The 27,534-nt window shown below is 41.7% G+C and overlaps 1 protein-coding gene across 1 annotated transcript in view; it reads left to right on the plus strand.

Moving 5' to 3' along the window:
• LOC127003904 (ATP-binding cassette sub-family C member 4-like) overlaps positions 1 to 12,404 on the plus strand; it is a 44,329-nt gene extending 31,925 nt beyond the window's left edge. The window contains exons 10-14 of the mRNA XM_050871008.1: positions 2,209 to 2,383; positions 6,142 to 6,253; positions 6,537 to 6,720; positions 10,688 to 10,847; positions 12,382 to 12,404. Coding sequence (XP_050726965.1) covers positions 2,209 to 2,383; positions 6,142 to 6,253; positions 6,537 to 6,720; positions 10,688 to 10,847; positions 12,382 to 12,404 — 654 coding nt within the window. The remainder of the gene's footprint in view (positions 1 to 2,208; positions 2,384 to 6,141; positions 6,254 to 6,536; positions 6,721 to 10,687; positions 10,848 to 12,381) is intronic.
• The last annotated feature ends 15,130 nt before the right edge of the window (positions 12,405 to 27,534 follow it).

The following is a 27,534-nucleotide window of genomic DNA, read 5'->3' on the forward strand; positions in this document are numbered from 1 at the left end:
AGCCTCAGGTGAAAAGTATACATTTTTTCAGTTATGTGCTATTTTCTTGACAAGAGCGTGGGGCAGTACTAACTCTTGTTTTCAAAAGTCTCCCAGGCATACCATTCTCCGTATACATTGACCCCCCCCCCCCCCCTGATTGATTGAAAAGAACAAGATGAGCCATAGCATTGGAGTGTCTCATAAAACCAAGTATACTTTGTGCAGCAGAACTCGTTCTGGGGAAAGATAGTGCACACAAGCTTTCCCAAATTTCTCTGTCAAACGATACAGTCAAGAAAAGGATCCATGAGTTGTCTCAAGATATCAAAGATCAAACTCTCGCCCAAGTAAGAGCCTCCCCTGTTTTTGCCATCCAGTGTGATGAAACGACTGATATCGCTCAGGTCTCAGTTACTGATGTGTGCTCGTTTCGTGTCAGGCAACAATATAAAAGAGGAAATTCTATTCTGTCACCCCATGGAAGGTTGCACAACAGAAGAAGCTATTTTTCATGATTCATCTAACTTTTTTCAGGAAAATAAACTTTCTTGGGACTCGGTGGTAGGGGTATGTACTGATGGAGCTCTAGCCATGTTTGGTCTGCAGTCTGGGTTCTTCACAAAGGTGAAAGAAAAAAATCCCTCAGTAATGAGTACACACTGCATACTTCATCGTGAAGCCTTAGCATCCAGAACTTTGCCTGCTGAAATGAAGGATGTCCTGAACGTGGCTGTCAAGGTAGTCAACTTCATCAAAGCTGGAGCCTTAAACAGTCGTCTCTTCAAACTGCATGTGTAAGGATATGGAATCCGAACATGAAGCCTTGGTTTTTCACACAAACGTACGATGGCTATCAAAAGGGAACATGCTTGGACGGCTTTATGAGCTACGAGAAGAAGTAGCAATATTTCTAGATTCAATGCAGAAGGCAGACCTTCATGACAAATTCCAGTCTGAAGGCTTTCAGATAACTCTAGCTTACCTGGTGGACATTTTTGAAGCATTGAATGCTGTGAACCTTAAACTACAAGGGAAAAACATCAACATCATCATGCATCATGACACCATTCGAGCCTTCATGGACAAACTCGATCTCTGGAAATGTCGAATTCAGCAGGGAAATACAGCCAGTTTTAGGAACTTGGATTCTGCTGTCGCTCACAGTAACCTTGACTCTGAGTTAAAGAAACAAATAATCACTCATCTAAGTGACTTGAAAGCAGAATTCATCAGATACTTCCCAGATATAGACGAGAAGCGTGAAGCCTGGAAATTCATCAGGAACCCATTTCAATGTACGTGAGGTAGCTGACGTTGCTGATGAAGTCCAGGAGGAGTTCCTTGAGTTGAAGCTCAACTCCACAGCTAAAGAAGACTTCAAAGATATGGATTTGGAGACGTTCTGGGTCAAGTACCTTCCTGTTTACCCTTTGATCTCACATCAGGCTCTTCGGGTTCAAACAATGTTTGGATCCACGTATCTATGTGAAACTGCATTTTCCACGCTCGTTGCTATCAAAACCAAGTATATAAACCGCCTGAACGTTGAAGGGGATTTACGTTGTACACTCTCAAGCATTCGACCACGTATTCAAGATCAGGTAGCTAAGAAGCAGTGTCAAATATCCCATTAACCACGTATTCAAAATCTGGTAGCTAAGAAGCAGTTCCAAATATCTCACTAAACATGTATTCAAAATCTGGTAGCATTAAAACAGTGGTGTCAAATATTTCATTAATGTAATTCATGCTTAGTAAATGGGGTAAAAAGGATTTTTCTTTTCTTTTTAAATCTGGGAGTGAAATTTGTCTATAGATACAAGGGGGGCGTGGAGGGAAAGAGCAGCTCCTAGAGGGGGCGTGGTAGTAAAAATGTTGAGAACCACTGGTCTAAAGTTTGTTGTGGGAGACTGTTCCAACCACATATGGTGCGTGGAAAGTAAGAGTGCTTGTATGCGTTTCAGTGTTTGTGTGATGTGTTTGGTATTTTTTGGTTGTGTGTCTCGAGTATTTTTACTGTTTGCGTTGTGTGAATATTTATGTGGATCAGTGGCAGTGTGACTGTGATCTTGTACATAAGTGTAAGTCTGTGTGCTTGTTTGCATATGTGGAAAGGCTCCTTGTTTATCTGTTGTTTGATCTGTGTTGTGATGCCAGACATTCGAGTGTAATTGTATCAGTCCATTATTTTTAAAAAGTTTTTTTACAGAAATGTATCCTTTTCAGGGATCCCTTCTGCATGCCATCATGAGAGAACTTCCTTTGTTGTCTGGGAAGGTGTTTGTTCAAGGCAAGTTAGCCTATGCAGCTCAGAACCCATGGGTTTTCTCAAGCACTGTGCGAGAGAATATTCTGTTTGGCAAGCCATTCAATGCAAGCAAGTTCACCGAGGTTGTTAAAGGTATTTTTCACTTTTCTATATTATTTTTGTTGTTTAGATCACCAGAAGTCTTTACATTCATGTACAGTAATGCCCCAGTTTACATAATTTTGACATACTTGTAGTTCAGCTTTAATTTACTGTGCTAGAGCAATGTTTTGTTCAGCGAATGCCATTGTCTGACTTTATACCTCCTTAGCAAAGTAGCCTAAACCAGAATAAAAGGACGTGAGGCCAGTCAGTCCAGCAAAAGAAAACAGGAATAGGCAGTGAAGATGAATAATAAACACAATAACATGTGGAAGGCCACGATATAATGTGTCAGGCCAGGGACGGAAGTCACTCTGAACCCCCCATCAGTATGAAGAATGGGGATACTCATTCGTTAATTTATTTTTTTATTAAATCATGTAGAGACACACATTGGGAATAGTTAAATTAATTTTCAAATTCACTGATGTTTTAGATTTGTTAGCGCTAGATAAAACTCATTACTTACTCGCCTGAAACTAGCTTTCCCAACATGCATGTTGCGCCTTATACAGTAATCCCTCCAGTATCAAAAGCCCCATAATCCGAACTGGCCTCTGGTAAGTTAGACTGACGATTTACTTATTTTGAACCACCTGCAATGTAGCCGAGTCACGCGTTTGTCATTTGGTGCCGCACTTGGAGCTTCCTGGCTGGCCATATACTGCAAATTTCAAAACTCAACCCTCGTTTACCTAGGCTAAAAGGTGAAAGCACATGTCTGGGAACTGGAAATCACTACAATCCGGGGGCCACAGCCCATTCCCAGATAGTTACTATGCTTAGACCAGCAATAGCCAATATTCAGTACCTGCCCTGGTGATTTACCTAATTATGTCCAGCACATTTAAGCAACATAGCTTAGAAATTAACTAAAACATGTTATTTGAAGTCTTGTATGATGTATCAACAGAGGACACACCCTCGGCGGCAGTCATAAAGTATCCACCATTTTCTTTCTTGACTTAAGGTATTTAAGCATATCATACCATGGGAACTATTTACCAATAAATGCTTCTTTCTGTAAAAATCAAGTAATAAAAATATGAAGTGGGTAATAAACAATGGATCATAACTACTAGCAACTCCTCAGCTGATATTAGTACACAAAAAAGAGACATGCTGTAGTGCTGGGCTGGTACTGGCACCGGTACTAAAGGTACTGGCTATATGACAAAGTACCAGTTCCAGAATGCTTAGTACCAGTAATGTTGGCTCAAATGTTCCTGTGTTACCGACACTGAAGAAGACAGTACCAGTAGTACCAGGACCAATGCTGACAAGCTAGAGGCAGGCTGGAGTGAGCACTTTACAATACCAGCACTGAGATGTTTGGTGCAGATACCAGTACCATTAAGCAGGTCCTCCTACAACCAGAATGAGTATCATTACCTGCCCAGCCCTATCAGCTACTTCTCTGTTGTTCTCTATCCAGGGAACATCAATATAATAGCATTTTGGGGGTACCAGTATGGCTTCAAGCATTCCTGTTTATGTGTTTTATGTGTGTTTTCATTGTTATTCATTTATTACATCATTTATGTGTGCTGTAAACCAATTTTATCCCTTCAAAAAAAAACTGGAGCGGCAGTGGAGAATATGATTGGTTGGAGGAGGAAATAGCTTTACCTCCTGTATCCGAATACTCTCCATATCCGAACACAATTTGGCCTAATTTGTTTGGATGCTATGGAAGGGATTAATGTACTTTGCTTTGTTTACAAGCATTGTCGCCCTCACTGCCACCATCTCGCCCTCGCCGCCTTGTCGCAAGTCACTTAGGCATTCTGAAGACACGTTTGGTATACATAAAAAATGGGTCATGTCAAAGTTTTTCTAACCAAATAATGACGTAGGGGTAATCTGAGCCAAAAAATTATTAAGTTAACCCGCTGGACCCCAGCAACCCACGTGATGCGTCGATAAAAAAGTAATTGAGGGACCAGCGACGCACGTGATGCGTCACCTAATATCGAGTGTTGTGGTACCTTAATGGAACAGCCTAGGACACCAATTTTTGGAGTGGACATGTAGGCGGTATGTGGGAACCTTGGAGCAATAATATATGGAGTGGCCCTCAACGGGTCGCTCCTCACTGTGATGGGATGCATCCTCGGGGACCTCCCTATCACTTCCACCATCACCGTAATGAGATTGATCTGCAAGATGACCACCAAAACGAGGTTGCACAATAACGGGGCTTTTTTTATTATTGTTTCCTTTTTTTGTGCCCTTGAGCTGTCTCCTTTGTTGTAAGAAAAAAAAAAAAAACGCTGGCTGGCATCTCTGGGAAATTCTGGGATGCAGTACCATCATCATCACCATCACCACATCACCATCAGTAACCACTACATTAACATCACCATCACCACCACAACAACATTACCATCACCACGACCAGATCACTACTACCACCAACAATATCATCCCTACCTCATCACCATCACCACTCCAGCAGCACCTCCACCACCACCAGTAATATCACCACTGCGGTCGCAACCAATTTCACAATTATCTTTGATACTACCATCACAACCACATTATCCCTACCACAACAACTGCCACATCTTACATTTTTCTATCCCACATTCTCCTCATTACCTGCTTCATGTGTTATAATGGGACATTTCTTGCTTTTATTAAATTTTTTGCCATATTTAGGATATATATTGAACAGAGAAACGTCAGTGTTGGATGCTGCACCTTATTGAATCTTGCTGTGTTACCATATGCATCGCAGGAAACAGGCATATTTCTTCTCTATGTTCTTCATACACATTGACACGTCCATCCAGCAGGCTCGTTGTATGCTGAATGAATAAATGAAGAGAGCAGCCAGAGTTGGGTCAAGTCAGGTTCATGCTCAGGTCAGGGCTAGTCATGGGAGCGGCTGCTGTCACCTGCTTTCTGCCAATCCTAGTATGGCCGCCAGTTGACCAGAATCACCTCACTTTTTCCGCTTCTCCCATCCAACCTCCATGTTTGGAACACAGTACACTCTCATGCTGAAAGTTACACCTCTTCCCCACCTTCCACAGATACATCTCTCAACCTAGAGAGTTTGTTTGTTTTTTGCATTTTGAAGACGAAGTATGTTTGAGTTAGAGGCATGGAGAACTGCATTACTGATGGTTGAAAACATGTTGAAAACAAGCTATTTCGGCAAAATTTCAAAACTCACCCTCATGTGGGGAGAGACGTGTCGAAACCCCCACAGCTTAGAGGTAAATGCTAGACGAGCAGCAACTAATTTAAGTTCATTCACAGAGGGATATTTGAATATTAGTTGACTTGGGAGAGTTCTCATACAAAAAATGGACATGTACCATGCAACATATGTCTTCCACTGATCTACCCATTTTACATCTCAAAACTTTAAATTTATTAGTATCAAGTCATTTTCAGAATGAGACTTAAAACTGCATTTCTTTGGCATTTTCTTTATTACTTTGTGGAAATATATTTATAGGCTTTTTCCCTTTTTTGCTGAAAAAAAAATATTGCCGCCCAACTTATCTTTTAATATTTACCATACCTATGAAAGTTTTGATGATTTAATCAAATTGTCGTAATGCAGACATGGGATACATTATAGATTTTATATCTTCTTAAAAAAAAGGATGGGATACTCTTGGCCTCTGGCATGTTACACGGTAGGAGAAGCTAGATACAGGAATAGGGGACATCATACTTTTACTTAGCTCTTTTCATCTGTCAGTAATTTATTTGAATGCATATCATTCTGTCAGTGTGTGCCTTGGATTGCGACTTGAAGCTGTTCCCCAAAGGAGACCTAACCATGGTGGGGGAGAATGGTTCAGCCCTCAGTGGTGGCCAGAAGGCTCGCATCAACTTGGCCAGGTGAGTTGCACATACTGTATAGTCTTACATGTACTGGTTCTATGCAAGATCTTCTCTACTTGCACCTATTACATAATATCCTATAATTAAATAGAAAATGCAGGTATCAGATTTAGGTATCAGATTTAGACTTTGACTGCTATCACAGTCATGTATGAGACACTCACTACCATTGATTGGTTTCGAGATAAAGAAAATTAAAATTGATATTTTCAGTCAAAATAGTAAAACTAATGCACGTAAGCTAATGGCAAGTGTTGATAATATACTATCGTTCCTCCAGAGCAATATACTCTGATGCAGACATCTACCTCTTGGACGACCCCTTAAGTGCCGTTGATGCTCATGTGGGCCGTTACATTTTTGACAACTGCATCATGAAGTACCTAAAACATAAAGTGAGGGTCCTTGTCACACACCAGGAGCAGTATATCAAGGCAGCCTCAAGTATCCTTGTCCTGAAAGAGGTATGTAATATCATTTCCTATTTATTTCCTATTTAATTTATTTATTTATTTGTTTATACAGTGGAACCTCGGTTCATGAACTTAATCGTTCCTGAAGGCCGTTCGTCACCCGAAAAGTTCATAAACCGAAGCTATTTTCCCCAAAGGAATTTATATAACATGGATTAATCCGTTCCTGGATTCCAGACATTATTTCGCCTATGGTATACCGTTAGGCTCTCTTGATAGGAACTGACGGACCCCAAGCTGGATTTCCCTTGAAAAGTTCCTTTAGAGTCGGGGTTGATAGGTGGTCTTCAGGGCAGCATGTGGGTAGACGTAGGACACTTGACGGTAACTGAAAAATCCCAAGTTGTATCCGCGGATCCAACACCGCGTCATCCAAAAGGCAGCGGAACGTGGGACCTGTGTGACAACAAGTCCCGTCCCCTTGATTTAGTCCGTCCGCTTTGTTTACATACCCACATGGGTGGATGAATTTTGGCACAGCATTGTGTCTACTGTTGACTACTTACCATATAAGAAGTGCAGGTTGCCCAATTTATCACATTTACGGTCATACATGGGGTGCAAGTTATCGCATTTATTACATTTACCGACATACAAGGGGTACAGCTTTTATTTATCACATTTACCGACATTGTCTAACCCAAGTTTATATATATATATATATATATATATATATATATATATATATATATCTATATATATATATATATATATATATATATATATATATATATATATACACACGCTATTCAGCAACCGATAAGGAAGCTCTCGCAGTCATGCTTGCCTGTCGAAACTTTCACCATTACCTGTGGGGTACACGATTCACTGTAATAACTGACCATCAACCTCTCACTAGCATTTTCAAACGAAAAAACAAATCACCGCGCATGAATCGCTGGATCTTGGAGATGAGGGAGTATAATTATGAGATTCAATACTTGAAGGGCAAAGATAATTTTGTGGCGGATCGTCTCTCTCGCCCGAAAATAATAATAGTACAGCCTCCCGAAGCTTCGTGGCTTGGCCTAGATAAGCAAGAATTCATGACCCAACAGAGGGAAGAAACGGTCTGGGGAGAGTTAATCTCTTACTTGCAAGGGGGGAGAATCCCCAGTAAAAGGCTCCCAAAAGTGCCAAAACCCACTCTCGATCAATTCGCCTTAGTGGAGGAAATCTTATACTTTGTGCGGGAAAAAACTGACGGCAGCCTGCACTACAGCCTCATAGTCCCTCGATGGTTAACTGTACAAGCAACTCAGCATGCTTATGAGTTGTCGGGTCACCTAGGGCCAAAGAAAGCGATTAAGAAGGCCGAGGAAATGTTTTACTGTGCCAATCTCAAGGTAGATGTGTGCGAGTATGTAAAAGGGTGTGTAACTTGTCAAAGATTTAAAGGTGAGACAGGACTACAGCAACAATGGAAGGAACTCCCACCTGAGTGGGAGTTCCTTCCCCCCGTGAGTCATCCTCACCGTGAGTCCCCAGGACGTCGCAGTGATTGGGAAAAAGGGTTGTGAGTCATCAACATTGGTTGAAGTCTGTTGACCTAAGCAGGAAATATTTATATGCCGTGTTATTACTCTTAATTGCACATCTGACGTCTGTATGTATCTTCCTCCCCTGAGTCATTACCTCGCATCGTGAGTCCATAGACCGTCATAACGGTTACGTGAGTCTTGTAGTCTTGAAATCGTGTTGATGTACTACACCCTAACCGGGATATTTCTGTGAAATTCTACTTACCCAGATGATTGGGTTTCCCATGTAACCGGAACATTTATCCGGTGTTCGCCGCGTTCTTGTGCGGTAGCATTTGTGTATTGTTTCTCACCACAATATTGACTCGTCAGTCGGATTTTCAGCTTTTTTTTTTTTTTTTTTTTTGACGTCGTGGAATTCCTGATGGTCGGTCCAAGGCTTCTTCCCGGTGGATCCTGATGGTCGGTCCAAGGCTTCTTCCCGGTGGGGCCTGATGGTCGGCCCAGTCCGTTCTGGCGCAGGCGAGTGTTTATAGTGGCGCCATCCTGCATTGGCTCATGCTGCCCTCCCGGAGCTCATCTTTAATCCTAGAATCTAGAGTCCGGGTTGATAAGTGGTCTTCTGGACAGCATGTGGGTAGTTTTAAGCCACTCGGCGGCGGCTGAAAAATCCCAGTTTGGTGGCACAGGTCGGGGATTGAACTCGCGTCGTCCCGCATGTGGGGCCGTCACGCTATCCATTCAGCCACCGCCTCCCCAATTCAATGATAATAGTTCCATTGCACAGGTGTTTTCTCCTTTTAACCCTGCGTTAGTGCCCTGGTGTTTTGGAAAATCGTTAGTACTCTGGGGTGTTTGAACACCCCTCCCCTAAGAAATAATGTATCGTTGATACTATATCTAATATATGCATATATTCGATTTCAAACATTACTTCAGTCACTAACGAATAGCTTAATGTTATTATGGCTGATATCGGAGAATATTTGTGTAAAGGAATTGGTCAAACACACACACGCACACAAAAAATTGGACTCTAACGATCATTTCTTATATAAAAGTATACAGTACTTCATACAGTGTCGTTTCCATTTCCTCAGTATTATCGTCAAGAACATGATGACCTAAATAATTTTCATTTAGAGTCTCATTACTAAAATCCTAAAGAAATACGTCAGATTTGCTTATTAGTAAAAATAGTTTTACTGGTGCTTAGCTATATATATATATATATATATATATATATATATATATATATATATATATATATATATATATATATATATATATATATATATATATATATATATATATATATATATATATATATATATATTGTTCATGCTTCCTAACCACACCAAAACAAAACAAAAAATGAAAAAAATGTGTCACCAAAAATAAGACGTGTATACTTATCTGATAAACTAATAAACATGACATTGCAGAAAAAAAGCATAATATATTTACTCCATACCCACTGACATAATAAGGTAACTCTAAACCACATATGATAATCTTGTTGCAACAGCATCACCAGTACTTATCACTCGAATCCGTCACCTGATACAAAATATTGGCATTACATGCAACATACAAACAGCTTGTTGTGGTCACTGCACACATGTTTCCCACAACGTCAGTTTTTTAGCACCGTGGGGTGACAAGACACCCCAAAGGAAACAAATGTGTCTTTATTTCAAAGGACCTGGTACAGGACTGTGAAAATTTCAGTGGTCTCTCCTCTCACGTATTCAGGAAGGTACTAGAAAGGAGAGGGATCTAAGTGTTGCCAATTCAAGACGGTGATCAAAAATGTTTTTGGGGGGTGTTCAAACACCCCAGGGTACTAATGTAGGGTTAATAACCTGACGTGAGATTGGTCCGGATAGCTGTTGAGCGGTTGCTGACTCCCTTTGGTCTCCCCTTTTGAACTTATTAGTCTGTAAGGCTCCCTACGAGCTAAGGGCGACCTTATTCGATCTTAGATCGCAGGGTGGTGGCAATTTCCCCCAGGGTAAGTTCTAGCCCCGGGCTCTTCAATTCCCTTTTTCCACCCCGATTCCCTTGGTTCTCTTGCAACACCGGGTGTCCCAATTTTCAGGGCACTACACGTGTCCCCTGACCCCTGTAAATAAAGGGGAACAAGTGTATGTTTGGTTCATGTAAAAAAAACTGGGTTACATCACAGGTGGCAGTGAAACTATATAAACGGTCCAAAATTCAGTCGGTCAGTTTTGAATGGCAGAAATAAAACATTGCTTACAAATTGCGTTAGAATCTATATTTAGACGATAGTTAAAACGTCTGTTATGCAGCGTAACTATATTTATGCTACGGTCCCAAGGTCTGCAGTGACTATAATTATAGACGATTCATTTTGGGAGGAGCTCCACTTCAAATACTGCTGCCATCCAAGGGTTAATAATAATAAAATAAAAGCATTTGTGAGTAGGGTTGAATGAACTTCTACTTTGCAGGGCCATGTGGAATTCTATGGATCATATCAAGAGCTGATGAATAAAAGCTTTGAAATTGACTCCTTGGTGCAGAAGAATGACATTCTAGCATCCAAACAGGGAGTTGCAAAATCCAAACAAGATGAAAAGTTTATTCATTTGGACAGAGAAGGTATGATATGTTTGCCGTTTTTGTGCATGTAGTTTTTATAATTATTTTATTTTATTTTTCTCTTTTTTGTATGTGTGTGTCTTTGTGTGTATTTACCTATTTGTAGTATACAGGGCCTGAGCTCAAGCTCGGTCAGTCCTGTCTCCCAGTCTATATTTGTCCAGTTTTTCATTCATTTTGTGGACACTGCCTGCTGCAACAATGTCTTCACGAAGTCCATTCCATGTATCTACACTCCTGTATGGAAAACTGAACTTCCTTAGGTCTTTCAAACAAGTTCCCTTTTTCAATTTCTTACTGTGGACTCGTAGTTGCCTCCTCCCTTCCATCTCGATACAATCATTTCTATCTAACACTTACATTCCATTCGTATTCGTGTAGAATGTTATCAGGTCTCCTCTTTCTCTTCTTCCTTCCAGCGTTGGTAAGCCCAGTTCCTCTAATTTAGTCTCGTATCGCAGGCTTTATAGTTCTGGTACCATCTTAGTCACAATCCTTTGAATCCTTTCAAGTTTCCTTACCTCCATTTTCTTGCGTGGTGACCAGATAACTGCCACATACTCTAGCCTTGGTCTAATCAATGTTACTATTTTCTTCATCATGTCATCATCCGAGTAGTGAAATGCAACTTTAATATTTTGCAGCAGACTACAGGCAATCCTCGGGTTATGATGGTCTCGACCTATGACTGTTCGTGGTTACGACGCGGTCCCCATAAATGATTAAATAATTCTTGTTTCGACTTTCGACGTGTGCGTCGTAAATACGAACTTTGCGCAGGAACTAGTTTGTTGAGGGCGGCGGAAGAATACATCGTCACCAAGCTTTGCACTGAGGCTGGCGCGTTGTTTACATTCCGCTCGTACGCCGTTTGGGTTCCTTGGACGCTGTGTTGTGTTGTTTCGGTTACTTTTTTTTCTGCAGGTTTGTGCCCTTAATTATGCCTCCCAAATGTAAAGGTGACTTTTAATTGCAGAGCTTGTAAGAAAGGGAAAGCCATCACTATGGAAGTGAAATTAGACATTGTGAAACGATCGTACGCCATTTTGGTTTTTGTGCTTTAGCTCTTTTTAGATTGTGTTCTTTTTTCATTGACTTTTGGCCTTCATTATGTCTTCCAAACATAAGGCAGACTCATCTGATGGCAGTGCTTCTAAGAAAAGGAAAGACATAACAATGGAAGTGAAATTATACATTGTGAAACGATTGGAAAAGGGAGAAACGACGACGACCATTGGCCGTGTGCTGAACTTTTTTGTTATTGTTTTTCATTTCATCATTTTATATTTATGGCCTGGAAGTGTTTTTCATACACATAGTTACTGGCTAATTATGACTTTACTACTGCGTTAGCACAGGTGAGTGATTTAGGTGCTTATGGCACTTTGCTTTGAGGGTCGGGGCGGACAGTTCCTTCTAACAAAGGGTGTTTCGACTTACATACGAAATCGGGTTACGACGTTGTCGTAGGAACGGAACTCCGTCGTAAGTCGAGGACCGCCTGTATATGTTTCTCTGAATATCTTGTTTATATGCTTCTCAGGTGCAGTGTATCTTGTATCATAATTCCTAAGTCTTTTTCTTCCTTCTGTGTCGATTATTGTCCCTCCCATCTTATAAACTCCTCTTGGTCTATTTTTACTCTTGCCCATTTTCATTGTGACACTTCTTTTAATTGAACTCCATTTCCCATTTTTTACTCCATTCATGTATCTCATTTAAATCTTGCAGTTTATTACAATCATTCTCATCTATTATTTTTCTAAGCAGTTTGGCTTCATCTGCAAACATACTCATGTAACTCTTTACTTTTTCTGGCATGCATATATATATATATATATATATATATATATATATATATATATATATATATATATATATATATATATATATATATATATATATATATATATATATATATATATATTAAAAACATTGTAGGCGCTAACACTGATCCCTGTAGAACTCCACTTGTATCCTTTCTCCAGTCTGTGTGTGTGTATTTACCTAGTTGTATTTACCTAGTTGTAATTTTACAGGGCCTGGGCTTACGCTCGTGTGGTCCCGTCTCCGTATCTATAATTATCCAACTTTTCCTTGAAGCTCTGCACACTCTTCGCCGATACTATTTCTTCACTTAGTCTGTTCCAAACCTTTATATTTCTTTGAGGGAAGCTATATTTCTTTATGTCTCTTGAGCATCTTCCCTTCCTCAACTTTTTACTATGTCCTCTAGTATTCCTGCTGGAAGGTTCTTCTCTTAGTAGCAATTTCTCGTTATCTACTTCTTCCATTTTACTCAATATCCTATATATTTGTATTAGGTCTCCTCTTTCTTTTCTTTGTTCTAGTGTTGGTAAGTCCATTTCCTTTAGTCTCTCTTCATATATCAGTCCCTCCAGTTCTGGAACCATTTTTGTTACCATCCTCTGTATTCTTTCTAGTTTTTTTTTTGTGTGTTTCTTCGTATGTGGAGACCACACTGTTTCCGCGCATTCTAGTTCATAGTAGTAATTAATTTTTTCATCATTTCTTTGTCCATGTAGTGGAATGCTACACCTATATTTCTCACCATGTTATATGTATCACCGAAGATCAGATTTATATGACTTTCTGGTTGCATATAATCTTGCATTATTACTCCCAGGTCTCTCTCTTCATTTACTTTCTTTAATATTTCACCATCTTCCATTTTATATGTCCATTTTGGTCTTTCTACACTTTTTCACATTTAACATGACATTTCTTCACGTTGAATTTCATCTCCCATTCCTGACTCCATTTCCAAATCTTGTTTAGGTCTTCTTGCAGCTACTTGCAGTCTTCACTGTTTCTTATATGTCTTTGCAGTTTAGCATCATCTGCGAACAGGCTCATGTAGCTTTTTATTCCCTCTGGCATATCATTAATATAGACTAGGAAGAGTACTGGTGCTAAAACCAACCCCTGGGGCACTCCACTTTCCACCGTTCTCCATTCCGATCTAGTGTCCTTAACCACTGTTCTCATCTCTCTTCCTCTTAAGTAGCTTTCCATCCAGCACTTCATTTTCCCTCTCAATCCTCCTTTATTTTCTAATTTCCGCAGCAGTCTTGAATGTGGAACTTTGTCAAATGCCTTCATTAAGTCTAGGTAAATGCAATCCATCCGTCCGCGTCTTTCCTGTAATTTGTCCGTCACTCTTGAGTAAAAGCTCAGCAGCCTTTCCTAAACCCATATTAATTGTTCGTGATTAGATTATGTTCTTCTAGAAATCTCATCCATTGTTCTTTTATTAATTTCTCACATATTTTACATACTACGCTGGTCAGAGACACCGGTCTGTAATTTAGGGGTTCTTCCTTTTTTCCACTTTTGTATATAGGTACCACTTCTGCCCTCTTCCACTCCCTAGGCACTGTGCCAGTTTTTATTGAGCACCGTGTGTGTGTGTGTGTGTGTGTGTGTGTGTGTGTGTGTGTGTGTGTGTGTGTGTTAAAATTTATCTTTCCCGTAGGTGAAAAGAAAAGTACCACCTGCATTGAAGAAAAAAGGGGGAAGTCTGCAGTTTCCTCCGACAATGATACCTCTCTTCCTAAAAACTCAAAAAAGGTTAGTGTTATGGTGGGAATCTCTTGTTTCAAAATTTTGTATGACCTTGTCATTTTCTTTTTTGGAATGGTACTTTTTGCAGACTTTTTATTTGTTTGCTTATTTACAATAAAAGTTCATTTGCTTTGCAGCGACCCTGCCTCATGCTGGATTATTAGACACGCCGAACTATTGGATGCTAGTACATGTATAAACTGTTAGATAATGCATTTTTTTTTTTTTTTTGTTCTGTTCTGAATTTTCAACTGGACCTCCTTGACTTCCTATCACTATCACCCCTTCATGTTAATGTCTATGTGATCAAGAGAGAGAGAGAGAGAGAGAGAGAGAGAGAGAGAGAGAGAGAGAGAGAGAGAGAGAAGAATGAGGAGGATTGTTATGTTTTTCCACTAGCTAGTGAGCAGATGTCAGCTAAGTCTTACTCTCTTTACTGTATGGAGGGTGTAACATGAGTTGTGTAACACTTCTCAAATATGAAAAAAATAACTCATTTTGAGTACAAAATATTATTTTAATATTTGTTATGGTGTTAGCTACAGTGGAACCTCGCATCTGGCGTTATTTTTTGTTATCTTGCGATTTCGCATCTGACGATAAGTTAGAAACTTTCCAAAGCCCCTCATTTTGCGAGATAGTATCCCATTTAGCGATCGCTCTGTGTGCATCCAGCTTCTCGCTTGGCGGCGGCCATTTTTAATTGGTACCATTGTTTATACCGCGGCGCCACCGTACACAGCCCACACCAAAGCTACCTGGCTACTCCCCCAGTCCCCTGACTAGGTTTTTTTTTTATGCTGCGCCCACGTGTTTCGTGTCTGGCGGTATCAGGTAGCTATAGTCGGTCCACCCAAGTCTGATGTGTGCATTATCGCGCACTGGCAATCTGCTGCCCCATGGCTCATCTGATTGCGTGGATAATATATATGATAGCCTACGCATGGGAAACAGTCATGAGTTTCAATAACATGCAAGTAACACACTAACAAATACCGTCAGTTACAGTCGATTTTTTAGTTAAAAATTAATTGTAATGTCGTAAACAGCTGTTTTGTTAATATAAAGCCTGATTTTTTTTTTTTTTTTTTTCGGTGGCGGACAACTCCTAGGCTGTTTTAAAAATTTTATCCAGCGCCCAACTCTGGGTCGCTGGAAGAATCCCGGGTGCCGGCTGCGGCCGCCATCCCTGCACCATTGGCCCGGCTGACCATCTGATGCCAAAGGTCAAGATGCGGCCCTGCCGGCGCCCGTGTCCTCAGCCTCCGCACAGTCTGTGCCCGTGTCCCCCTCCCTTGCCGCTTCTTCACGGTGGCGGAAGGTTGAGGGGGGCAGGGTGAGGAAGGCAGCGGCAGAAGATGGAAGCCGGGGAAATTTAGGTGTTCCCCGGCCTGTCACATTGGCTCTGGGGCCGATAAAGAAAACTCTAACGCTGGGGTCAACCCTCCAGCGAAAGCCCAGGGAGGTCCCTCTCCGGGGGCGCCATGAAGAAACATAATTGAAATTCAAGATTCTGCAGTGAAACTGCCGCGGGTTACGAGGAAGCTGGAAGGAACTCCACCTACTCATTAAAGACTCCCAGCCACAGTGTTTATGCCTCCAGGAGACAATATTAGGAGCATACGGTCATCCTCCCACACGTAATTACAGTGCCATATACTCTCCAGCAGATCCAACACAAGCTCCTTCGGGAGGTACGTGTTTCTTCATATCCAACGACATAGCACACACTCCGCTCTCACTTAACACTCCATTTCAGGTTTCTGCTGCTCAAATCCACAAAACACGTATGTACCTACACTCTATGCTCCTTGTATCTTCCATCCAGTACACCAGTCGATCAGCAAGACCTCCTGACACTTGTACGCCAATTGCCCTCACCCTTCTTAATAGTTGGCGACTTCAACAGTCGCCATACACTATGCGAGGATACCACCAGCAACCCAAGAGGAGTCACCGTTGCATCTGTAATTGAAGACCTAGACCTCTGCATATTGAACACCGGTCATCCAACACACTACTAAATGCAAACCGACACGCTGTCAATCATTGACCTCTCACTCTGTTTCCCCGATGCATACCTGGACTTCAGGTGGGAAATATCAGAGGATCTACATGGCAGCGACAAGTACCCCATCTTCATCTCCCATTCCACTTTCCAACCGTCACCTCGATTACCACGTTGGAAATTAGATCGAGCGGACTGGGAGCTTTTTCGGACCATGACCCACACAGAGACATCAATTGATGACTTCGAGACAACCGAGGATGCAGTTACCTTTATTACGGCGCACATTCGCCGGGCGGAAGAACTTACAATCCCACAGACAACGGGAAATACACTACGTCGTCCTGTGCCATGGTGGTCTGACGAGTGCAAGCAGGCAGTGGCTTGCCGACGCCGGGCCTTCAACCGCTACAAGAGGCAGGGACATATTTTTTTTTTTTTTTTTTTTTTTTTTTTTTTTTTACGTTGTTGGCCTATTGCGCCGGTAGGCATCTTCCCGGTGGGGCCTGATGGTCGGCCCAAGGCTTCTTCCAGGTGGGGCCTGATGGTCGGCCCAGCCCGTTCTGGCGCAGGCGAGTGTTTATAGTGGCGCCATCTTGCATTGCACATCCACATCGCCTACAAGAAAGCACGAGCACAAGCACGACGGACTTTGAAAGAAGCACGACAATCCTTATTTGCCAGCCATGTATCCACACGCAATTCAAAGACACAAATGGCAATCTAAGTGTAAAAAGTACCATGGAGGTCCTAAAAAGCGATGCAAAGAGGAACAAGTCACAAGAAGAAGAAGAAGAGTGATTGTTGATATCCTAGTAAATACGTCATCATTTGCTTTCATAATAATATAAATAAACTTGGGTGGGACAGATCCCGACAAGCAGTCGACAAAAGACACGGTACCGTGTCGAAATTCATGTATGTATTCAGGATGGGATGTCTCACGATTTTGGGATATCTCATGATGACCACACCGGTGAGGGTGGGGCTCAGTGTTTGAAATCAAAGGTCGTGGCTTCAGGGGCGGATACAGGGGGGGCCCCAGGGGGCCCGGGCCCCCCAAAAAATCTCCGCCCCACCAGAAAATCTCGAGTGTATGCGGATAGTCGGTACAGAACAGACTCGCTTATAATGTGCTGCAACTATAATACGGAATGTGTCGTCGGCTGTTGGCATATGCAGGCGCGGATACGGGGGTGGGGAGCCAGATGGCCCGGGCCCCCCCAAAAAAATATTAGGATAACTAAAATATTTGAAATACCCATGAATTGAGAAAACATAAAATATATTTAGGATATCCCTAAAAAGCTAGAGAGCTGGGGAGCGAAGCCGGCCGCCGCTAGATAGATATGGACCCTGTCCTCCAAACTTTAAAAAAAATCCTCCTCTATAGGTTCCTTGGGCTTTACTATGCGGAGGTGGACGGGATGCTCAGGCAAGACTTAAATTTTGTCGGTGTCTGATGTAATTTTTGACTCCTGCAGGGCCAGGGCACAACGGGCACGTGCCCAGGGCCCCGCGTCCTTATGGGCCCCGCACTCATCTAACAATCTATATACTCGTACAGGGCCGTAGTACGCCGTACCGAGGGGAGGGGGGGGGCGGGTGTTGGACGACACCCCCCCCTCATCTGCTAAAATGTCCACTTTCTGAGAGCCAAAATGAAAACTGGTACCTTTCTGTTGCATTTCTGGAGAACTCAGGATTTTCTTTATTTATTTTCAGTATTTAAGTTACGGAATCGCATATTGAATATTATAGAGCAAGATTTAAAGGCCTATGAAAAAATCTTTGTGACCTCATTCCTCACATGCAGGCAAAAAGTGAATTTTAATGCAGGCCACTATCATCATTCGGCACTTCGAAGAGGAAATAAGGGAAGACTTCCTTGCCTTTGTGCACGCCCAAGACCTCACCGGTAAAGGTTTAGCCTGGCTCCTTTTGCGCACCATTGAAGACCTCGGATTGGACGTGGCCAAGTGCACGAGATTTGGTTTCGATGGAGCAAGTGCCATGGTGGGAACTTTCAAAGGGTGTGCCGCAGTACTCATGAAGAAGTACACCCTGACCAAGCCAAGCCATTGCTATAACCACCTGCAGAATCTAGTACTGACGAAGGCGTGTGACGTCAAGGAAGTGAAGATCGCTCTTCAAACACTGACCGAGGTGTACAACTTCGTTCATTCTTCGAATATACGCTCTCTCCGCTTCACAGAGGTTGTCAAGCTTACCTCGGCCAAGCGCGAAAAGCTTGTTCCCCTGTGCCCCACCAGGTGAATTGAGAGGCACAAAGCCCTTACATGCCTAAGTGCCGCCCCAGGGCAAAGTTCTCATTGACGCCCCCCCAATCACCACTTCCCACCTCCACCACGTACCTTTACTGCCTATGACCCTAATTTGGGCAACGTGATTATAGGATACCGGTATACATCATAAAATATGCTTTTGCTGTGTGTGCCGTATAATTAAGTGAAATTAAATTAATTTAAAATACAATATGTATTTAATATCCCTATTGCAGAAAGGAAAAGGGAAAATATTTCATATTTTGTTGATTTTGATGCAAAAATTGTCGATTACGGTAAACTATTCAGGCCTTCTTTGACCTTTTTTTATTATATTATTATTTTGTCAGCCTTGTGGGCGGCAGGTCCAGGCTAGAATTGCCGCCCCCTTAAAAGTACCGCCCCCGGGCATATGCCCCCCCCCCCCCATGTGAGGGCCCTGGAGAGGCATGGCGCAGTGCTGGTTTTCGTTGAATTTCTGTCTGTCATCGCTGTTTTTCTCGAGGAAGAATTTCACGCCACCGCTGGGCTCCTTCTCATCGCCATACGTGTTCCCCGATTTCTCGTTGGACTGGTTGTAGTGGAGTGTATATTGGCGCATGCTCTCGAGCCGAAGCGAACTCTTTAGAGAAAAGATGGCGACTTGGTGTCAGCCTATATGCCATGGCACGATTCGTGGCATCGATACCATTTTTGCCAAGTTCAGAGCAGATGCGGAGAATCATTTTCACAACGTGTTTATGAAAGCGGAAGAGCTTTTGGTCGAGGTGGGGGTCATCGCATGACACCATCCCTGTGCCACGACTCTGTGGACGACAGACCCAGCGATCAAATGTTCCGTGCGAGAATGCTAAGGAGTACTACCGCCGGGCGGTGTACATTCCGTTCGTGGACCACGTCTTGGCTGAGTTGAAGAGTCGGTTCGGCGACGACACAGTGCCTGTCGCACTTCAGCTCAAACAACTCCTCAAAGGCCCTGAAACAGGTGTTACGGCCGTGCTTCAAGCGGCGAAGCTCTACGAGCTCGACATCGAATCCCTGACACTCGTGAAGGCGGAAGCGGAGCGCTGGGCATTATCTGTTCCGGTCTTCCAAACTATCAAAGAAGCCCAGGCACACGCCAGAACCAGCATGTTCCCCAATCTCGCCATTCTCTTGAAAACTCTGTTGACGCTTCCAGTCTCCAACGCAGAAGCCGAGAGGTCTTTCTCAGCATTGAAAAGGATGAAAACCTATCTGAGGAGTACCGTCGGTCAAGAGCGCCTGAACGGACTTGCCCTCCTCTGTGTCCACTATGATATCCCCATTTCAGTCGGGAGAGTGATAAGCAAATTCGGCGAAAAAAAAAAACGCCGACAACTCTTTGCTTAGTGAGGCACTTGTTGAATACTTGGGAATTTGTAAATATATTTCTTTAGATCAGCCAATCTTTGCAAATGTGTTACCTCAGTCCCATGTAAAAGAAGCCATATAAGTATTCCTTTTTATCTTCAGCTGTGTCTAATTTTACATATTAACTCTTTTTTGCAAATGTTAGGTTTGCAATTTATATATGACCTGTATTATGATCACCCTTGCTGCTTACATATCGAAATAAACGTTTAGTTTTCTTCGAATGCTCGTATGGTGATGATTTCTACCTGTTCAGATCTGCCTTTCCACTGGTCGGATGTACAATTTGAATTGTTTCTTGTTATTGCTTGCCAGCTGAAATATTGATTGCACTCCATATATATATATATATATATATATATATATATATATATATATATATATATATATATATATATATATATATATATATATATATATATATAAATATATATATATATATATATATATATATATATATATATATATATATATATATATATATATATATATATATATATATATATATATATAGCTGCAGATTTTAAGCAAAGAACCGCCATCACTATCCATTGGCCTTCACTGTTTTGAGGCTGTCGGTAACGTATGAAATTTTACCATCGGGCCCCCCCAAATTGATTTTCTGGATCCGCCCCTGCGTGGCTTAGCTATGTGGGTGTGGCCAGTGTCGCCTCTGCTGCGCTTTCTTACAGTTTATGAACATTTTACTCAACTATGATTGCTGTTTCTGGTAAATTGTTGCCTATAAGAGGTACTGAAGGAATATTATGAGGGAGCTGTTGCTGTTGGTAGCCATGGCACTGGCAAGTTTTGTGGCTAACGAGTGAACCAAACCCACTCATGTTTATTTGTGTAATCTTGCGAGCAATCCAAAGAGAGGTATAATTAATTTGAATTATTCCCCTTGATTTTTTTAGTTCAGCTATCACGCATTTCTGCTATCATGTGCAGTTTCATAACCAATTAGGCGCAATAGCTGGGAGATGGGTGTAGTAAGAAACAGACCACAATGACTTGTCCTACAAGTGATTTGCTTGAAAGTAAAGACTTCTCGTATGAGTGATCTTAGGAGTACTCTTACAAGTAGAAGGGGATTCAGTCTCCTCCCTGCCTCACTCATTTGGTGTCACTCCATTTATTATTGTTTCACTTTTTTATCCCCGTTTCTTAAATTTTCATTTGACTAACTCGCCTCACTGCTGCACAAGTGACTCATTATTAGGCAACAAATTTGAATCGTTCTGAATAAAAATGATTCACATAGAACTGACATGTTCCTTCTTCAAAAGTCTTATGTCAAATTAGTAATCTCTCATCAGTTTAGGTTAAATTGTTGTCTCACTACACAAAAATGTTCCTTTCCCTCTCAAACTGAGTTTCACTTTTTTTACATTTTTTTTTTTCAGAATGAGGGGCCAAAAAAGGAAAGGAATGTAAATGAAGAAGGCAGAGCCACTGGTGTAGCTGGTTTCTCTGTCCTTTTCAGATATCTACAAACTGGCTCTAGCTGGCCCATCATCTTTCTTCTTGTACTTGTATGTATTTTGACGCAGTTAATATCTTCAGGAGTCGACTACTGGCTTTCATACTGGTAAATTGGCTTATCAAGAACTAAAGTATTGCTTCACATAAGATAATATTTCATATTCTTAAATGATGGAGTTTTTTGCACTGGTTTAGATGATCACAATGCTTTAGAACTTCATCTCATTTGTCTATGAGTCTATATAAATAATTACAAAGATAATATAGTTTACATACATTAGTTATGGTCTAACATAATGCAGTACAACACATGACCATCCCACCAGTGCAGATTACCATGATATGTTCAGATTAATATTCATTAATTAGTCTAGGTGCATGCACACTGCATATTAGTAAAGAAAATTAGAATATATAGGTGGTTTTCCTAATTTGCAAGAATATGGTCGACAAATAGCATCGCAAAGTGCAAATTAACAAAGTAGAAACCATTAAGAGAATGTATTAAGCCTAAGGTATGGTAGACAAGTCTCCAAGTATTCATCTTTTTCTTACCTTTCCCCTCCCTCACTCTCTTCTGTAGCTCCTCCCGCTCCTTCTCCGCTGCCCCGTCTGCATCATCACCCTTGCCTTACCTATTCCCTGTTTCTCTTTCTTCTTTTCCACACCCTACTGTTGCTACTCTTCTTTTTTCCCCTCCCACTCAACGTCTTGAGCATTCTTCCCCCCATCACAGAGTTTCTCAGTGTGTGTGTTTCGTTCATTAGTTAATAATCTACACACACACACACACACACACACACACACACACACCGCCGCCGCCGCCACCGACGGAAGAAAACGGACGTGGACAGACGAGGCGGAAATCAACAATCTATTTGCCAGTCGATTAGGGTCCGAGCAACTGCTAAGTAGATTAGTTCCGTCTCTTGTGAGTCTAGAAATTGTGAGGAAACTGAGAGAGTGAGAAGTAAAAAAGTTTAACGGGGAGGAAAAGGAGAGGAAGGAGGTGGGGAGGAAGTTAACAAAAATCCAAGAGGGCGTCTCCAAATCGGCGGGAAGAGAACTCGGGTGAGAATTTTGAGGGATTCACGCCAAAATCAGGGTAACCAATACAATGGAGAACAGGAGAAGGATAAACAAAGTGGAGCAGGACTGTGATAAAATAAGGATAGAAATGAGGAAGTTATGGACAGAGTTTGGGGAAGTGATTCAGACACTGACCGAAGTGAAAAAGAGATATGATGAAGCAAGAAGAGACGAGGAGACAAAGAAAATGGTGGAAAACTTGAGAGAAGAAATGATTAAATTGACTAAGGAGCAGCAGAAAGCCAAAAAGAAATAGCGCAACTGAAGATGGAAAAATTAAAAAAAGACCATGAGATACAAATTTAGAAAATGGAAAGAGAGGAGTGTGATGGGGACAAACGAACACATGAAGAAGATGTAAGAAATTATAAAAAGGTAAGTAGCAAAGAAGATAGGAAATGATCAGTAGAGTGTGGGTGTAAAGGTAGAGGAAAAGATTAAGGATGTGGTTAATGTTGAATTGAAGGAGTGGAGAAGTGAAAAAAAAGCAAGGAAAAAACGAGCTTTAGGGAATTTCTAAAACAATAACAACAGGAACAGAGGCAAGATATAGAAAAAGTTGTGAATGTACTAAAAAATAGAGAAGGAATGGTGAGGGACATGGCAGAAAAGAAAGTGTGTTATAGTGTTTGGTGTCAAGGAAGAAAAAAAGCAGTGAAGGCTCAGAGGGAGAGTTATGAGAGGAGTAAGGTAAAAAGTGTATTGAGAAATATGAATACTGAAGAGGAGAAAAAAGATAGAGGAAGAAGTAGATGAAATAACTAGATTGGGAAGATACGAGGAAGGAAAAAAACAGATCACTAAAGATAAAGCTATGGTCCCAAATGGCAACAGAAACTATACTAAATAAGTCATGAAAATTAAACAACTCTGAAGAATATAAGCAAGTATATGTGAGGAGAAATATGTCAGAGGATGAAAAAATGAAAGTAAAGGAAATGATAAATGAAGCGAAAAAAAAGAAATGATGAAAGATCAGAGGAAGTTTTTTTTTTTTTTTTTTTTTTTAGAATGAAGAACGAAAATCTGATGAAGTTATGAATCGGAGGCGAAAAGAGGGGGTAAGGGTGTTGATAAAAAGAAGGGAAAAAAGGGAGAAGGGGAGAAAGGTTTAAAGATTGCAAACACAAACAAAAATGGTCTTGTATCAAAGAAAATTGAATTAACTGATTATTTAAGGGAGAGTGATCCGGATATTATATGTATAGTTGAAACAAAATTTGTAGAAGAACTGGAACTTGTGCTGGAGGGAAAGAGCAAGTACAACATTTGAAGAAAAGATAGGGAAGAAGGAAAGGGAGGAGTTATGAAAATGGCGAAACAAAATTTGAAAGTGTCAAGTGAGATATGGAAATGACAGTGCGGAGGTGATGGCCGTGCAGGTACTGGTAAAAGTGGAGAGAAGAATAACATAATAACAGCCTATGTCTCCCCTAAAACCAAAAGTTGGAATGAAGAAAGATATCACTATGCTGGAAACTACAATGCGGGCACTGACAGATGAAATAAAATAAAAATAATAAAAATGTAATACTAACAGGAGACTTCAATTGCAAAGAAGTGAAATGGAAAGATTTTGTAACGGAGGGTGGTGAAAATACTTGGCGAAGTAAACTATTGAAGCAGGTAACAGATAACCTGATGACCCAGTGGGTGCAATTCCCTTGTCCATTATGCTTGCTTCCTGCCTCTCCTATCTCTGATCTCTTTTATCTTCCAGCATTATTATCTTATCTATTTCTCTTTGCAGACTTCTAAGCATTTTTCTAGGACTTGTAAAACGCCATGTCTCCAAACCGTGCATTTAGACTGGGATTTATGGATTGAATGATTGGGGTATGGGGTCATAGCGTCATAACTGCAATCGCCATGTTGCAACGAATGACTCGTTGTAAGCCCTCGGCACATTGGTTATCCCCTCGGGTATCCCTCACACCCATCCCCTTACTCTCATTAATGTTATCTTATCCTGTATTGTTATCTTATCCTATACCCTATCATCTTCTCTATGTAATCAAAGTACCCACAATGTAGGTGTCATCAATACTACCTCTTGTCACCTTGCCTAGCCATTCCTAACTCTGTAAATATTCGTATTACTTTACCACTTTTTTATATTCACGTCTTTTTTTAAAAACTCTCTTGTTACAATTTTTATGTCATTTACCTTAATATGAGTCTCCGTGGTGCATTGGTTAGTGTGCCTAAATACAAATCTGTAGGCCTGGGTTTGAATCCCGGTCTAGGAAGCTGGCGCACAGTCTACTCAGCAGTACGTCCTTCCTTTTGGGGTGGTTGATAAATGGGTACCTGAGGAAACCTGGAGAGGGTAAACTGGCCCTTTGTCGCCAGGTTTATGTGTTCTTACCCACCACAGGCTCAAGAGCCAATGGTATGGAAGTGACCACATTGGCCACGCACAGCTAAAAGTGTATCCTCAAACGTTCACCTTTACCTTTACTTCATTTCATGTTTGACTTGCTTTATGTCAGCACCAGCATTTCATTTTATTGTTACTGTTTTATTGCATCAACAATTGAATTATGCTGTTAGTGACTCTACAATGTAAATTTCTGATAAATCAGATATATATGGTCTCCTTATATATATGTAAAGTAAAACTTTTTTTTCAGGACAAATGGAGAACAACTTCGTGCTGCGATGATGTTGGATAGTAACGGTTCCATCAGTGACATCCCACCTGTTGATGGCTATCTAGATACGGCAACAAGTTCTTACATATATACAGGTTGAGAATCCCTTATCCGAAATTCCTGGGACCGAGAGTTGCAGATTTCGGATTTTTTCAGATTTCGGAATATTTTTATTTGAATCGAAATAAAATGAAAACTGAAATAGGGGATAATTCATGAGAGTAGCCCACTAATTTCAAGATGGTGACTGCTTATTTCTGGACAAAATATGATGCTGTTTATTATAGAGATAGTATTTTTCTCCAGAAATCATTAAATGACTGACTTTCCAATTGCCTGTTGTGCATCCGCCGCTGCAGCCGCAAAATAGCTCACAGAAAGGTTCAGCCTGCTTACTGTTTCTATATTTCACTCACCGCTTACAGATATCGCAAGTGGACAAACTAGAACAAAACCAGGCAAATTAATGTCTTTCCTGCTGTATATTACCCCGATGTGCATATTGAACAGCAGAGCGACTTATTTCTGCGAGGAGATATTTCTCGCAACACTGACCTGCGTATAGTGGACCGCCGCCACCATGGCCGTCCTGCGCTGCGTTACGTATTTTCGCCGCCCCACACTGCGTGCTAAATAAATTTAAACTAACCAAATCTAACTTTGCGTACGCCATTTGTTCCGTATTTGGCTGTCTGAATGATTAAGGAGATAAAATTCAGTATTTTAAAACTGTAGTGAGCGCATTTATCGGTGAACCAAAAAAACAGTCCTTAAAATTATATTTGTCAAGGGTCTTCCTGAAATACGTGTAAAGTACGCGTCGTAACGTCCCTCCCCTCCTCCTCCTGACTCCAACACCAACGGGCAGCAACTTTCATAGTAGGCTAGATAAATTTTAGGCCGGTGCCACACAATGTGGCGCCGCCGTTGCAGCGTCGACGAATTTCCTGTAACATGTCACACTGTGCGGCAAAGCCACACAAGGATTCGCAACACCTTCCAAATATTCTCTGTTTTAAGTTTCACGCTATTAAGTTCAAAGTTTAATGGCTAAGGGTTTTTATCTTTTATTACCACTACGCTAGTGCCAAATGTTAGTTATACAATGCCATGTGTGAGCACTGTGTGTTTGTACTTCTTTCACAGTTTCTACCTGATTTTGGCATCGATTATGTCCTCTGTTACTGTTAGTGGGGCAAGTGATTGGCCAAGTAGGCAGGTAGATGGTAGTGGGTACAGTGATAAAGGGTGTAAACCAGAGAAGTTGGATGAGCAAGGAAGCAAATACGAAGTGTGACTACCAAAAGGGGCTTAACCCCTTGACTGCGGATTTCCTACAAGAAGACATCACCAAGCTACAGGAATGGAACAAAAAGTGGCTGCTACAATTCAATGAAGAAAAATGTAAAGCCATGCAAATTAGGAGGGGAAATCCAGCATACCAATACCACATGGGAAACACTCCACTATCCACCACAGAGGCAGAGAAAGACCTGGGAGTATGTGTTAACAGGCTACCAGTGAAGGCAAAATCCGTGCCAATCGTAGCGGACGAGTTAAGAAGCACAACATCGACGATAAGATGAAACTGAAAATTCTTGCTGAAATGGACACAGGTGCTCATAATTCTGACATTCAGCACCAGTACGATGCACAGATCTACCTGCTGCTGACACCACAAGCGCGTGGTGGCCCCTGACTGCTTCCCGCACCTGTCATCCCATCACACCCTCACCCTCCCCCCCCAACAGACACAGACCCAGTCACTGGACCTCAATACCAAGGAGAATGCAGTCACGGGCGCTGCCTCCCCCGCCAAGTGCCACACAGTCATGCTCTCACCGTTGGACACAAAGGTGTACCATAACCCAGCCCATCCGCCACCACTATCACCACTGTGGATAACCCTGTGGCCCTGGTGGGTGGCCTGGCCTGCATTGACAGTTGTACACCCTGTCCATTCAGCTGGCCACTGGCACAGCAGTCAAAACAATTGCTGCCGCCACATGTCGATAACCTGTCTTCCCCTAGTGGCTGGCCAGCTGCCGCCACTGCTGCTGTCGAGCCAGAGAACAACTTGAATCCTGAGTTGGTCAGTAGGCACATCCACAAACTCAGGAAACCAGGGCTGCCGCGGCATGAACCCTCTGCTTTGGTCTTTGTTACCAAGAACCCGCAATTTTCAACCTTCTGGATCT

Source organism: Eriocheir sinensis, chromosome 26 (assembly GCF_024679095.1).
Source record: "Eriocheir sinensis breed Jianghai 21 chromosome 26, ASM2467909v1, whole genome shotgun sequence".
Classification (NCBI taxonomy): Eukaryota; Metazoa; Arthropoda; class Malacostraca; order Decapoda; family Varunidae; genus Eriocheir; species Eriocheir sinensis.